General features: G+C 61.2%; 1 protein-coding gene across 1 annotated transcript in view; it reads left to right on the forward strand.

Moving 5' to 3' along the window:
• Positions 1–14,275, forward strand: part of PHLDB1 (pleckstrin homology like domain family B member 1) — a 17,183-nt gene extending 2,908 nt beyond the window's left edge. Inside the window, 16 exon segments of the mRNA XM_029962120.1 lie at positions 155–280; positions 1,708–2,798; positions 3,574–3,816; positions 3,889–4,026; positions 4,153–4,290; positions 7,540–7,695; positions 7,787–7,897; positions 8,083–8,172; positions 11,113–11,229; positions 11,334–11,427; positions 12,096–12,387; positions 12,493–12,583; positions 12,669–12,815; positions 12,955–13,174; positions 13,257–13,342; positions 13,597–14,275. Coding sequence (XP_029817980.1) covers positions 155–280; positions 1,708–2,798; positions 3,574–3,816; positions 3,889–4,026; positions 4,153–4,290; positions 7,540–7,695; positions 7,787–7,897; positions 8,083–8,172; positions 11,113–11,229; positions 11,334–11,427; positions 12,096–12,387; positions 12,493–12,583; positions 12,669–12,815; positions 12,955–13,174; positions 13,257–13,342; positions 13,597–13,737 — 3,281 coding nt within the window. The 3' untranslated portion in view covers positions 13,738–14,275.
• The last annotated feature ends 45 nt before the right edge of the window (positions 14,276–14,320 follow it).

A 14,320-nucleotide genomic window follows, 5' to 3' on the forward strand; every position in this document is an offset into this window, starting at 1 on the left:
CCTCTGCTGACAGCAGGAGCCCGCTCCCCTCCCGGGGATGCATCTTAGGGCCAGCAGCGCCCTGCTGCCTCCCTGTGCTGGCTCCTATCTCCTCTCTCTCCAGCATCGTTCTGATACTGTCAGCCAGCAGCTGACCCCTCTCCTCTCTCCCAAGGGTGCACCATCTGCCTGGGCCAGGCCACCTTCCTCCGCTTCAACCACCCTGCTGAGGCCAAGTGGATGAAGAGCATGATACCGGCGGGAGGCAGGAGCCCAGCGGCTTTCTATGGGCTGCCAGCAAGTAGGTGACCCCCTTTGTCCCAGGCAGGGTGAGGCAGATGCTGAGGTGCTCCCTGACCTGCACCATAAGCCTTCCTGGCATGTGATGCCCTCCCAGCCCTGTCCTGCTGGACTCCCAGCCCTCCCACTTAGGAGTGGGGCTCATACCTGGCTGCAGATGTGCCGTCCATCATCTCAGCATGCTACAGCAGCTGCGGTGATGTTTGTTAATGATTAATATAATTTCAAAGAGCGCGGCTGTGGGGGCAGTGAGGCAAAGCTCTTGCTTCTGCCAAGCCTGGCCATGGCAGAGCCATCACCCATCGGATCCCCCCCGGCTGCCTGTGTTTACATGCCAGGGCGGGTGTGCCGGGGCTGCGAAGGCCGTTTCCCTGACTGCTGTCCTTCATTTCACGAGCTGCTTATCTTGCTGTGTCTGCCTGTCCGTGGGGTGATGGGTTGAGTGCCAGAGCTGTGCCTGGTTCCTGGGGATGTCTAAATTCCAGGCAGTGATCCCTGGGCTGTTAGCCCTTCTGCCTGCCCTGACCAGCACACCCTGGCACAGGGAGAGGAGCTTGGCAGCCTCTCCATGCCACGTGTGTGTCAGGAAGGCAGCACGGCCACAGCTGGAGGATGGGAGGAGGGATGCGGGGAAGTGCTGAGGCCGAGGAGCATCATACAAGTGCAAAGCATCCTGCGACTGCACAGAATCTGGTGCGGGCCCTGCGTGGTCCCTCTGCCATGCGGGACTGGGCGGGATCACACAGATAGGGCTGTGGCACAGCTCTCCAGGCGTGGAGGCACTGCCAACTGCTACGGGGGAGCTGCTGGGTGCCAGGGGGTGACGCAGCCTGGGTGGCACGCTGTCCTGGCTGGGCTCCCCGCCTGCTGTGATTCGCTCGTCCCCTGAGTGACAGGCACATCGGTGCTGCCCAGGGAGGACAGGGCAGCCCAGGCGGGGGCACCCTGGCCAGGGGCGCAGGGCGGCTGCAGGTGACGTGGCAGTGGGTCCGGACACGCTGCAGGTCAGCAACTTTTGGCTGTTGCATCTATGACCCCTTGCTGGGGAGCTGGAATGTGCCAGGGGCAAGTGGTGGGTCCCAGTGGCTGGCGCAGGCAGCTGCTCTCCGGGAACTGGGGCCGGGAGCTGCGACACAAGGATGTCAGAGTGGGCGGCTGGGCTGTGCTCTCAGGTTTCTGTCTCCTGGGTGACGGGGCCAGCGGGCTTCCAGCCTCCTCCCTAGCCCTGGCTCCCCAGTCTAAGTGAGAGAGGGTGGCAGTGGGGGTTCAGGCAGCTTGAGGTGCAGAGAAGAGGGGCTGTGACCCAGCTCTGGCTCTGTAAGGCTGCATGGAGGAACAATGCCAGGTTGCCTTGGGGAACCCCAGCCCAGGCAGGGGCCATGGGGGGGTCACACCACACTGACTAGCTGCTCTTATGTCTCCCTGCAGAGCCTGAGGCCCTAGTGAACGGTGGCCACCAGCCATCAGAGCGTGGGTGTCCCAGCCATAGCTCCCTCGTCAGCTCAATTGAGAAGGACCTGCAGGACATCATGGACTCACTGGTGCTGGAGGAGCCGGCTATCACCTTCTGAGCACAGAAGCCGCCGGCCTGTGGCCGGTCCCCTCTCTCCCCTGTGGTGAATGGGGGTGGACGCTGCCTCCTGTCCCCCCTACCCAGCCCCGGGGCTGCCTCGGGAGGCTCCAGCTACGAGAACTTCTCTCCACTCTCCTCCCCGGCCAGCAGCAGCAGCTACACCAGCCCCTCGCTGAGCAGCCAGGAGCAGGGGCCACCTGTGCCCCCCCTTGTCCCACTCCGCTCCTCCAGCTACAACCACACTGTGCAGCCACCCACCCTGCCCAGTGGGAGTCCTAGTGAGCCTTGGCCGGTTGAGAGGCTCGGTGACCATAGGGCAGGCAGCCCCCGGCTGACACCCAGGGTGGCACCGCGGCCACGGGCGGCCCTACAGGAGCGGCCCCCGAGCCCCTTCCGTGAGCCGCGGGACTCCCTGGTGCCCAGCCGACAGGCTGCCAGCAGGGCAGTCCCAGAGGCCCGACTGCAGCCCCCGGAGAGCCCGCGGGTGGCCCGGAGGAACATGGAGAGCATGCGGGAGTTGCCCCCCCTGAGCCCCTCCTTGTCACGCCGGGCTGCCAGTCCCCGGGCAGCTCCTGACACCCCCTCCCCACAGCCCCGGCTGGGCAGGGAGGTGCCTGGCAGTCCCCGTGCAAGGCGCAAGGGCTCGGAAGAGTCGAGAGGTGCTGGGAGCCCCTCGCCCCCACTGCTGGCAGAGACCTCCACACGCCGCCCCAGCTTTGGCACTTGCCTGAGCCCAACATATGGGCTGAGCTCACCGGCCATGCCCTCGCCCCATCAGAGCCCCCGTGCCCCCAGGAAGCCTTTGGGGGACCCACGGCTGCCAGCGGGGCCACGAGAGCGCAAGAACAGCATCACTGAGATCAGCGACAATGAGGATGATGCTGCTGGACGTACCACCGGCGTCAAGCGGCAGGAGCGGGTTCGGGAGCAGGAGATGGAGCGCCTGGTGAGCCTTGGGGTTGGTTGGGGGGGACACATTTGAGCATGGGACACCCTCTTTGCAAACACCTTCTGTTATTTGCTACTTTAAAACCCGGCCCTTGCCTCTCAGGGATTTGCTGCAGCTGCCAGGCTGCCGGCTTATCTGGGGGGATTATGGCCAGGAATGGCCATGGGTGCTCAGCAGCTCTCTGGGAGTACAAAGCCCCCAACTTGCAGCAGCCCAGGGAAGTTGGTGGGGTCGGCATGGCTCTGGGGCTGCCATCAAAAGCCAGTGGTGCCCCTGGCTGTGCAAAACTATCCACGTCTCATCCATCCCTGCCAGGGCCATTCTGCTGGCGGCAGTGCCATGGCTCTTGTGGGCATTGCATCTATATTTAGGGCCGATGGAGTTTTTATGGAGCTGGCAGCTGCCTGGGTGGGGTTTGCCTGTGTCTCTGCTGGTCCTGGAGGCCGAGCCGCCAGGGCCCTGTTTGCTCAGCCCTGACTCACGCCCAGCGTGGGTAGCCTGAGTCACCGCCTGGAAATAGCGGAGGCGTTCAGCGGCCAGTGCTGCTGCCTGTAATTAGTCTGTCTCCAGCTCCTGGCACATCGCGTGCCTGGCTCTTGCGGGGGGTTTGGTGCAGCTGCATTGTGCTTTGTGATGTCCCCAGCCCATCCCAGCGGGCAGCAGGGCAAGCAGTGAGCCCATATCCTGGTGTCCACTATCAGCACGGGGTCCCACGGGCTCTGGCCATGACACGTGCTGGGTCGGGTGCCATGCTAACGGTTCTTCCCCACAGGAGCGGCAGCGCCTGGAGACCATCCTGAACCTCTGTGCTGAGTACACCAAGACGGACAGCACTGAGCCGGGTGACGTGCCCCGGCTCCTGGCTGGTGATGCGGATCCTGGCCGGCGGGTGCCCAGGGGTGCTGTGGCTCTGGGCCGTGCGGCCGAGGAGCTACGGCAGAGGGAGAGCCTGGAGAAATCAGATGAGGAGAACTTGAAGGAGGAGTGCAGTAGCACCGAGAGCACCCACCACGAGGTAAGGGGACAGCTGTGCCATGCTGTGCTGTGCCATGCTGCACCGTGCCATGCCAACCAGCCCTCTCCACAGCACGAGGAGTTGACAGGCCCCCGGGCCAAAGAGGCGCAGCGGCTGGAGGAGGAGCGTGCCAGTGTCCTCGGCCACCTGGACCAGCTGAAGGGCCGTGTCAAGGAGCTGGAGCAGCAGCTGCAGGAGACATCACGAGAGGTGAGGAGTCAGTGGACGCTGCCAGGTCCCCCGCTGCTTGCTGCCCTCACCAGTCAGTGCTGAATTCCACGGGCATGAGCCAGATCCAGCTGGGGCAGCCATCCTGATGTGGCTGTGCCTGTCCAGGCAGAGATGGAGCGGGCGCTGCTGCAGGGTGAGCGGGAGTCAGAGGCGGCGCGGCTGCGGCAGGAGCAGGAAGCAGTGCAGCAGCTACAGGAGAAGCTCTCCAGCCTGGATGCCAGCATCCGCAAGGAGCGGGACAAGGTGAGCCTCACTGCAGGTTTGCACTGTCACCATCTGTGCCTTACCCTCCCTGGCACTTGCAGCCAGTGCCATGATGCCCCGTGCTGCAGTGTTCCCCTGCAGACACGTTCTCCAGACCCTGGGCTCCACAGAGGCTTTGGGGAGCAGCCCCTCTGGTTTGTGTTGTGGGGAGATCTGTCTGTCTGTCTGTCTGCCTGGGACAACAGCCTGTCCAACAGCCCTGCCAGAGGAGAACTGAGCTGATGCTAGGGGAGCATTTCAACTGCTGCCTGTCGCGCTGGCAGGGTCTGGCAGGGAGACTGTTGTGTGGGGCTTTCCAGGTGGCTGCTGCCTATGGTGGGCAGTGCTGAAGTGGGGGTCTTGGTGTTGCCCATTCCCTGCCCTTGCTGGGGAACTGCATCTTGTGGCAAGTCACCTCACTCTGCTGCATTTGCACAAGTGAAGGCAGCTGCTGCTGTAGCCTTCAGCTCGCTGGAGGTGGCTGGGAAATCACTGCAGGTGTTTTAACTCATCTCAGTGGCTGAGGAAGACGTCCTGGCCCCCTTTCCCTGGAGTCATCTGTGGTGCAGTTATAGCCTGAAGGCACGCATGCTGCTGCGTGTACCACATGCTTGTCCCAGCTGCTGGTTGCTGGCCATCCCACCGCCTTGCAGGCAGTGTGGTATGACCTTGGGTAAGCTGCTCTGGAGCAGGAGAGCTGCTGGAATCCAGCTCCCCGCTGCCTGAGGCCAGTGGTCCTGTGCAGTCTGTGCCTGGGTCCCACTGGCAGCTCTGTGCCACCGTGATGTGGCACCAGTGTCCCTGGGGCCCTGGCTGGCCCCATGGCTGTAGGTACTGGGGCTGTCAGGGTGTCTGTGGCCAGGCAGAGCAGCCATCAGCACCTGCCAGCAGTGTTTGGGGGTTTTATTCTGGTTTTGGTCTTCCAGTGCTTTGTAGGCATCATCTGTAGCCAGGGACAGCCTTGTGCAGAGCCAGGAGAAGAGCACAGGGAAATGCCCATCCCAACCTCTCTGCTGACCTGAGTGCCCGCTTTCCTAACCCGCCTGCACTACTCGCACTAACAGTGCCTGCTCCGAACTCTACCATCATCTCTGGCATCTCTGTATGCCCAGGAGCCCCCAGGCACCCCTTTTGATGCATCCCCCATCTCCATGTGGAGCATTGTTCCTTGCAGCAAGCGTTTCCCGATGCCAAGCCCCATGGTGCTGCAGGAGGTGGTGCCCCTACACCAGCCCTGTGTTGCTGACCCCATTTTACTGCTTCTGTGGCAGTGGGAGGGAGGGTTGGGGTCAATTCCCCCTCATTCCAGGCCCAGGAGCAAGTGTTTGCTCTACCACTGACTTGACATAGCCTGACCATCACTGGCAGCATGGCTGGACCTCATCCTCCTGTTTTCACTGCTGCCCCGTGGGCAACTCTCTCCTGCTGATGGATGAGGGTGGTCCATGTGCTCAGGCTGCATTCAGGACCTTTAGTGCTTTAACTGGCAGCATTCCAATGGTGAGCAGCACTTAACAAAGCCAGTTAGTGGTTGTTCAGAGGGTGCATGTGGTGCAGCTGTGTGCAGGATCAGGATGACTTTATCCATGCTATCAGCATTGATCTTTTTGCTGCCTGTAAGTTTGTTTTTGGAAACACAGGGCTGAGGTTGAGGGCTGGCTGTAACTCCTCTAACACCCCGTGGACCCAGCTCCTACGTCTGTTGCTCTCTCTTGCTATGCTCCCTCTCCCTGCCCCACTGTAGCTGCCGTGATGCTCCTCCTCACAACCCCCCTCTCTCTCCTGCTCTAACTCACAGCTTCTGCATGGCGCCCATTTGAGAAGTGTATTTTCTCTCTTCTTTCTCTTTTTTTTTCCTTTTTCTTTTCCTTTCTTTTTTTTTTTTTTTTGTTTTGTCTTGTTCTCCCCTGATTCAGGAAAGGGCAAAGATTGATGCTGAAAGGAAGGAGCTAGAGCAACTCCGGGTGCTTTACCATGAGTCGAAGAGCCACCTTGATAAGTGCCCCGAGTCAATGCGGGAACAGTTGCGGGAGCAGATGCGAAGGGTCAGTGTCTCCCCCCACCCCTCCCGGACCATGGCCCACCTCCCTCCGCTCCAGCTTAGGCCAGCTCTTCCCTGCCAGCCGGGGCTGCACTGGGAGCGTCACACCCGGGCTGGAGGCAGCTGGCACCGGGCACCACCGTCCTGGTAAGCTTGCTGCTCGCCCGGGCCCGCGGCGCAGGGCTGGCTCAGCAGAGCTCCTCAGGACCAGGCAGGGCACGAGCACAGACCCTGCCCTGCAAAGGAGGGCAGGCTGGGGAGCCTTGGGGACCTCCGCATCCTCGTCTGGCTGCCTCCCGCTATTTCCTGAGAGTGTTTGTTTACACGGCACCGTCGGTTTATGTTACTGCTAGTCCACAGCATTTTTTCCCGTTATCTGGTATTTTCCAGAAGCGGTTGACTTTCCCCAGCCCATGGCTGGTGCCTGCCCAGATAAACTCCCATTGCCACAGCCTGTTCTGGGCAGGCATCCCCATGCTTGTTGTGGGTCGGGTGTGGCGGGCAGGGGTGGCGATGGAGCGGTCCTGGTGTATGGGAGCCCTCAGTAGCCACCACGCCAGCGCTGTGCCATGAGAGCACCAGCTGCCTGGCTCCTGGAGCAGGGTGAAACGTGTCCCCAAAGGGTGCACGGTGCAATGGCTGCCAGGGTGGCACAGGCAGGCCCTGAGCTGAGTGCTGCCATGTGCTGTTGATGCGTGAAGGCTGGGAGGACACACAGGAGTTTGTCCAGCACAGTGCTTGTCTGTGGGGGCTCTGTTGCCCGCTGGCTCGGTGATGCAGGGCTGCATGTTGGTGGTTACGCTGGCACGTGGTGTTTTGCTGCCTGTCAGGGCATGGCTCCAATCCAGATGCGGTTCAGCAGGGGCAGTTGGTCTCCAAGGGCTGGGTGAAGCCCCTGCCTCTGGTGAGCTCCTCATCTCATGGGGGTAATTGCTCTGTCCTGGCCAGTTCTGGGTTTCTCTGTTGCCATCTCCTGTGGCAGACGCTCCTGGCAATGTCTCCCACGTTTCTGGTGCCCTGCAGAAGGCAAAGCTGCCTGCCTGCCCACACCAGGCACAGTGGACAGGCTTGGCCATGAGCTCTTGTTCCTGGCCAGCACCAGCAGGATGTGGGGACTTGCAGGAGCTTTTGCTGTGGGATGCTTGCCTGCAGGATGAGGAGCTGCCCATCCAGAGGGACTGATCTGCTGTGCCCTTGTGTGTCTAAAGGAGGCAGAGGCACTGGAGACAGAGGCCAAGCTGTTTGAGGACCTGGAGTTCCAGCAGCTGGAGCGTGAGAGCCGCCTCGAAGAGGAGCGTGAGGCACGAGGCAAGCAGCTCCTGCAGAGCCGGGCCGAGTGCAACCGCAGCATCGCCCGCAGGAAGGTAGGGGCAGAGGGGGCAGTGGGTCTGTCACAGCCAGGCTGTGTCCCATGGCTCGCTGGCAGCCAGCTCATCCCTGCTGCCTGCTCCCCAGGAGCGGGTGGCTGCCCTGGATGCCCAAGCTGCCCAGATTCGGCTGCAGAGTGCCCAGGAGGCCGAGCGCCTGACCAGGGAGCGGAGCAGTGTCCTGCAGCTCCTGCAGAAGGTAATGCCAGGATCAGGGGCCTGACAGGGGCTCCCTGACCCTGGGGGTTGCTCAAGGCAGGGGACAAGATTGCGCCAGCTCTTGTCAGAGTGCTGGCAGGAAGGGTGAGCTTGGGAGGGGACCAGCCATGGGGTGCTCATAACCATCAGCAGCTGTCTCTGCTCTCACTGTCACCTTGTGTGCAGGAGAATGAGAAGCTCATGTCTCTGGAGAGGCGATACCAGCTCGTCACAGGTGGCAGGAGCTTCCCCAAAATGTCCTCGGCTCTCAGAGAAGTAAGTGGGTAGAGGGGGCTATGGTGCCTAGGGCTGCTCTCCTGAGCTGCTGTTGCCAGTGGAGATGAGCCTTGTGCACCACAAGTTCTGCTCTGCAATGGCTCCTATGCTCCCAAGCACCCTCTGGCCAGAGCCAGGTGCTCCCAGCCACTCAGTCTTTCCATGGGCTGCAGAGGTTGGGAGGGAAGGAGGGAAATGCAACAGGGCAACATCTGGGACAGCACTGCTTCAGGTCCCACCCTTGCTGGAGAGCAAATGCGGGGGTGTTTTGGTGCTAGTACAGGGGACTTTTAGGTGGGAGTGAGTCACTCTGTTGTCCTGCTCGTGGCTTTGAACGGGGAGCCAGAACCATGATGCCCTTGGGAGCTGTGGTGCTGCCAGACCTGCTGCTGGGAAGAGGGGCGGGATGGCAGAGTCCCCTTGTGCCTGCCTGCAGTGGGACTCCTGCTGCTGCCACCTTGCTGCCTGTGCCCACCTTGCCTACGTGATCTTTACCCTCCAACAGGAGACCCTCTCAGAGCCTTATGAGCTATTGGAGGGAGCTAAGTCCTTGAGCCCCCTGCCAGCAGCAGCTGCCTCCTTAGCTTCTCCTGCCACCCGCTCCTACCCCAAGGCACAAGAGGTAACTAACTAGCAGGACTAACTGCATGTGCTTGCTCGCTTGCCCCTCCTTGGCAGAGACCCCTTTCGTGGACTAACGTCACCCCCAGGCAGCAGGGCAGCCCTGCAGCAGCATGGCTGGGGCATTTCTCATTTAGCTCTCTGGCACCTCTGCTCATTAACACTCAGTCCCTGATTCCAGGTGCTCTCCTGAGCCCAACAGGCATCCCAGCTCCCGCTGCTGCCCTCTGTTTTAACCCCGATGTGGTGCTGTGGGGCGCAGGCATTCCTGTGCTTCCCCTTGCCCACCACTTACCCTCTGGCTGGGCACCTCCTGGCAGCATCCTGTAGGGTCCTGCTAGCCTGGTTTCCCTAAAATAAGAGCAAGTCACAAGCTTTAGCATGCTTGGTTCAGAAAGGATGTGGAAGTGGATTTTAAGCTGCCTCAGCGCAGCTTGAGGTGCCTCAGTACTGTGGGGAGGGCTTGTGGCCAGGGGCCCTGGGGGACCCTGAGGTCTCTCCTCAGCAGGCGCTCAGCAGAGCTGTGCTGAAGGCAGGAGGGAGGCGGGTGCCAGCACACCCAGCCCAGCTTGGGCACCACACTCCCCACACAGTGCTGTGCACTGGGGCTGCCGTGAGCAGTAGGGCAGGGCAGGGCTGGGCAGGCAGTCTTGGGTCATGTGTGCACAGGGAGGTTTGCTCCCACTTTGCAGTCAGTGCCATAATGCCAGCACATGGGTCTAATTCTCCTCCTTCTCCCTCACTGTGGATTTCTAGGAGTACATGAGGCTGTCTGACGTTTTCAGGTTCTGCAGCAATGCTCACGGCCCCAGCCTGGACACTAAAGCTTCTGCTGCTGCCCCTGCTGCTGCTCAGCGCTCTTTCTTGCTTGCTGTACCTCCAGCAGCCGACGAGGTACCCGCCCTAGAGCATGCTCGGGTTTGCTCCCTTGGGTTGCCCGCTGCATCCCGGGTCAGGGGACTTGTCTGGCTGCAGCTGAGGGGGGAGCAGAGGCTCAAGCTGCCTGGTCTCCTTGCCAGGGTGCATTTCTTACCTGCTCTGGATGTGTTGGCAGCAGGGCTGGGGAGCAGAGCAGGTGCCCAGCAGCGTGGGAGGGTGGCCCTTTGACTGTTCGATCCAGTCCTGGCCGCTGGTCCCAAGCAAGGAGGATGCAAAGCAGGCAGGGACCTGACCTGGTGCCCAGCACCAGGGTAGCAGCAGTACCAACTGTTCTTCCTCCTGGGACATGGCACCCTCCTTTGGGAGGCTGGAGCTGCCTGTTCATTCCCCTGTGCCTGCTTGCCCTTGCTCTTCTCCTGGTTTAATATGCTTCTCTTTGCCCAGTACGTGACCGTTGAGCAACTCTCAGGCATCTTGGGCAGCCTCCACACCCCTGCTGCTTCCCTGCTGGGCTGCACCCCTCCGGCCCCTTCATCCTCAGCCTGCACTCCTCCTCCTCTTTCATCTCTCTCTTCTCCCTTCATCTCTGCAGAGGTTTGTGCCCTGTTTCCCTCTCTTGGGACCCTTGTCCTCTCCCTGGGAGGTGCTGGGGATGCATGGGAAGGAGAGAACTGCAGATGAAGCTGAGCAGCAGCTCAGGCTCTTGACAGCCTACGCACCCCTCATTGTCCTGTCTGCTGCTTCACTGCCCATGGGGCAGGTCAGGGGGGTCTTTTTGCTTGATCAGCTCTCTTGAGCAGCAAAGGGCTCCTACAGCTGCTGGGACTTAGCCAGGGGGTGCATGGGATCCCTGGGGGTCTGCACGTCAAATTCTGGGGGAGTGGTGCAGGCACAGGCAGGGATGCTACCTCTTCTCTGTGCATCTGTCCCTCTTGCTGCATTTGTCCTTCATCCTTTCTCACATGGCCTCTCTCTCCAGATGGAGCAGCAGCTGCCAGGAGGCCCCATGTGCCTCCCGGCTCTTGATTTAGAGAAATGGTACCAGGAGGTCATGGCTGGCTTTGAGACCTCCTCTTGCCCTGTCTCTCCTCCTTCTTCCCCTCCTCCACTTCCAGCTAAAGCTCACTCCTCTCACAAGGCTCTCCAGGTAATCCTGGCTCCCTGCTGCCAAGGCTCAGGCTTCGGGGCTGCTGGCCATGGTGGGAGTGGGGCAGTGTGGGGATGTTCCTGTGGACCCTGCACCCTGAGTGCTGTCAGGCTCCTGCTTGCTGCCGTGGGCAGGGGCAGGCAGCCCCTGCTTCTTATTGCCTGCAGCCCTGCCAGAATGGCACTGACATGGGGCAGGAAGGGATGCTCAGCCCTGTTTGCAGATGAGCCATCTGTCCAGGGGGGCTTTTGCAGTCCCCCATGTCCCTCTCACCTCCATGTCTCTGTGCCCAGGTCTATCGTGCAAAAACAGAGGGTGACGCTGGTGTCCCCACCCCTCGGATGAAGAGTGGGACCCCCTCGTCTTCGCAGCTCAACCTCTCTGTGCTGGGGCGCAGCCCCTCGCCCAAGGTACAGCTGCCAGGGGGACCCGGGCACCCTGGCCATGGGTCACACGCTCCCGGTGCCAGGCCCCGTCCCCATCCTTGCAGCTGATCCCCTGCTGTCCTGCCCAGGGCCCCCCAAGCCCAGCGGGCAGCCTGCCCCGCAACCTGGCGGCCACACTGCAGGACATCGAGACCAAGCGCCAGTTGGCCCTGCAGCAGAAGGGTGAGCTCTGGCTTTGCGTCCTGGCTCTGAGGGGTGGTGGGACTTTGGGAGATGCTGCGCCCGCTGCGACTTGGGCAATGGAGAAGGGAGCCCGGCCGAGGGTGGGAGCAACAGCACTCCGGAGGGATGCAGTGCCTCTCTCACAGTCTCTTGCTTTTTCCCCCCTCTCTTCCTCCTGACCCCTCCGCCCGACGGCGTGTCTCCAGCCAAGCTGCTCCCAGCAGAGCCCTTGCAGCCAGGTGATCTACCAGGTAGAGATGTGGAGCAACTTGGACTGCCTGGAGCAGCCCAGAGGCAGCAGCATGGCTGTTTGCTGGCACCTTCTGCCATGCATAAGAGGGGCATGATTAGCCCAGGACCCCAGATGCCTCTCAGCATCTGCTTAGGGACAACCCTGTGCATCCATAACCCGCTAATGCTTTGCCCAGCCTGCTCCTGCCAGCCTGGTGCATGTGCCCCCTTGGCTGTCCGGGCCCCCTCCTCCTGCCTGGATAGATTGCTGTGCTTGCCAGAGAGTTGTGACAGCAGCTCCCACCTCTGCTGCTACCATCCCTACCTGGCTCCAGCCTGTGGTGTCTTCTGCCTGTGCCACCCCCTCACTCACCACAGTGCGGTTCTGAGTGTGGCACATTTAACTCAACATCATGATCCTTCCTCCCATGGCACAGGTCAGCAGGTGATCGAGGAGCAGAAGCGGCGTCTTGCGGAGCTGAAGCAGAAAGCGGCTGCCGAGGCACAGTCCCAGTGGGAAGCCCTGCATGGGCAGCCCCCCTTCCCCGCTGCTTTCCCCCGGCTCGTGCATCACTCCATTCTCCACCACCACCGTCCCCATGGTGCTGGGCCCCGGGCCGAGGAGCTGGACCATGCATATGACACCCTTAGCCTGGAGAGCTCAGACAGCATGGAGACCAGCATCTCCACCGGCAACAACTCTGCCTGCTCACCTGACAACATCTCCAGGTAACCCTGGGGCCAGCTCCTGCAGCTGGGGGACAGCCTGCTCTGGTGGTGCGCTGCTGGCTCGAGGTCTTTCCTGCTGCAGCAGTACCTGCATCTGTCTTATAGTGCCAGCGGGATGGAGACAGGGAAGATTGAGGAGATGGAGAAGATGCTGAAGGAGGCACATGCTGAGAAGTCACGGCTGATGGAGTCCCGGGTGAGTGGGACCACACCAGCGCTGCAGCTGGATGGGGAGCAGGTCCCCAGTCCTTGGGGCTGAGCTCCTGTGTGTGTGCCAGCAGGAGCGGGAGATGGAGCTGCGCCGGCAGGCGCTGGAGGATGAGCGCCGGCGCCGGGAGCAGCTGGAACGCCGGCTGCAGGATGAGACCGCACGGCGGCAGAAGCTGGTGGAGAAGGAGGTCAAGCTGCGGGAGAAGCACTTCTCACAGGTGCGAGGCAGGCTGCCACCCTCCAGCAGCCTGGCCAGGGAGGAATACCTGGCTCCCTACTGATGTCCCAGGGTCCCAGTGGGGGGACATGGCTCTCCTTGCCACTGGTGGGCTTTGCAGGGCTGTGTTGCTTTTCCAGGCTCGTCCCCTGACGCGGTACCTCCCCATCCGCAAGGAGGACTTCAACCTGCGGCTGCACATTGAGTCCTCGGGCCACAGCGTGGACACCTGCTACCACGTCATCCTGACTGAGAAGATGTGCAAGGGCTACCTGGTCAAGATGGGGGGCAAGATCAAGTCTTGGAAGAAGCGCTGGTTTGTCTTTGACCGCATGAAGCGCACCCTCTCCTACTACATGGGTGAGTCCCTGTGCTGCCCAACACCCCATCCCCGTGCCATCACCCACAATCCAAAACACTTCTCTCTCTCTCTCTCGGGCAGATAAACACGAGACAAAGTTGAAGGGTGTCATCTACTTCCAAGCCATTGAAGAGGTTTACTATGACCACCTCCGCAGTGCTGCAAAGGTGGGAGCCGAGCACTGCTCTGGTGTCTGCTGGGAGCATCCCCATTCTCCCACGTTGCCCTCTGACAAGAGTGCAAGAAGCAGCAGGGCAGCTCCTGCTGGATGCTCATGGAGTGGTCCATGGCCTTTGATGGAGCCAGCTCCTTAGGGTGCCAAGGGCAAGGCCCCAGTGCTGGGCTTTGGAGGAGGGGCTTAGGTGGGAATGCTGTTGCTCAGAGGGGGCCAGAGCACTGATCCTGTCCTCCTCCCTTCCAGAGCCCCAACCCTGCACTCACCTTCTGTGTCAAGACCCATGACCGTCTCTACTACATGGTGGCACCCTCGGCCGAAGCCATGCGCATCTGGATGGACGTCATTGTCACCGGGGCAGAGGGTTACACCCAGTTCATGAACTGAGGGGTGGTGCTGTGCACCCCAGATCCACCACTTGGACAGACTCCTGAGGATCCCAAGCAGTGAGGAGCTTCTGCGGGAGCCACAGTCCCTGCTGCACCCTGTGCCAAGGGCTGTGCACACCATAGCAGTGGAGCTACACTGGGCCCATGCTGGGTGGCACTGAGCATGGCCTGCTCAGCCAAGGAAATAAGATTTTTTATGTTGACTTTTTAAAAACAAAATTTATTTGAAAAAGTGCTGAAATGTAAGAAGCTGCCAAAGAGCTGCCAGGGCCTGAGCTTTCTGCCTTGGGGAGGTGCTGGATTTGAGGCCGACACTTAACCACACTCAACACTGTTGCCACAGTGTTCCAGGGAGGGGTGGTGAGGCCCCAGCTGGACAGGACCCCCTGCTGTGGTAGACCCAGACCCCTCTTTGTAAACCTTTTGTAACTCCGAATCGGTGTCCTGCCCGTGCCACGGCCGGACGGGGATTGTGGGGCTGCCCAGCCATAAAGCATTTCATGAACCAGGCTCAGCCCCTGTGTGTGGCCTCTGGTCTGGCCAGACCAGAGCCTCCCCTGGACGGGGGGGAAGGGGAACCT

The sequence above is a fragment of the Manacus vitellinus genome, unplaced genomic scaffold (assembly GCF_001715985.3).
Source record: "Manacus vitellinus isolate BGI_N305 unplaced genomic scaffold, ASM171598v3 scaffold_41_pilon, whole genome shotgun sequence".
In the NCBI taxonomy this organism is placed as follows: domain Eukaryota; kingdom Metazoa; phylum Chordata; class Aves; order Passeriformes; family Pipridae; genus Manacus; species Manacus vitellinus.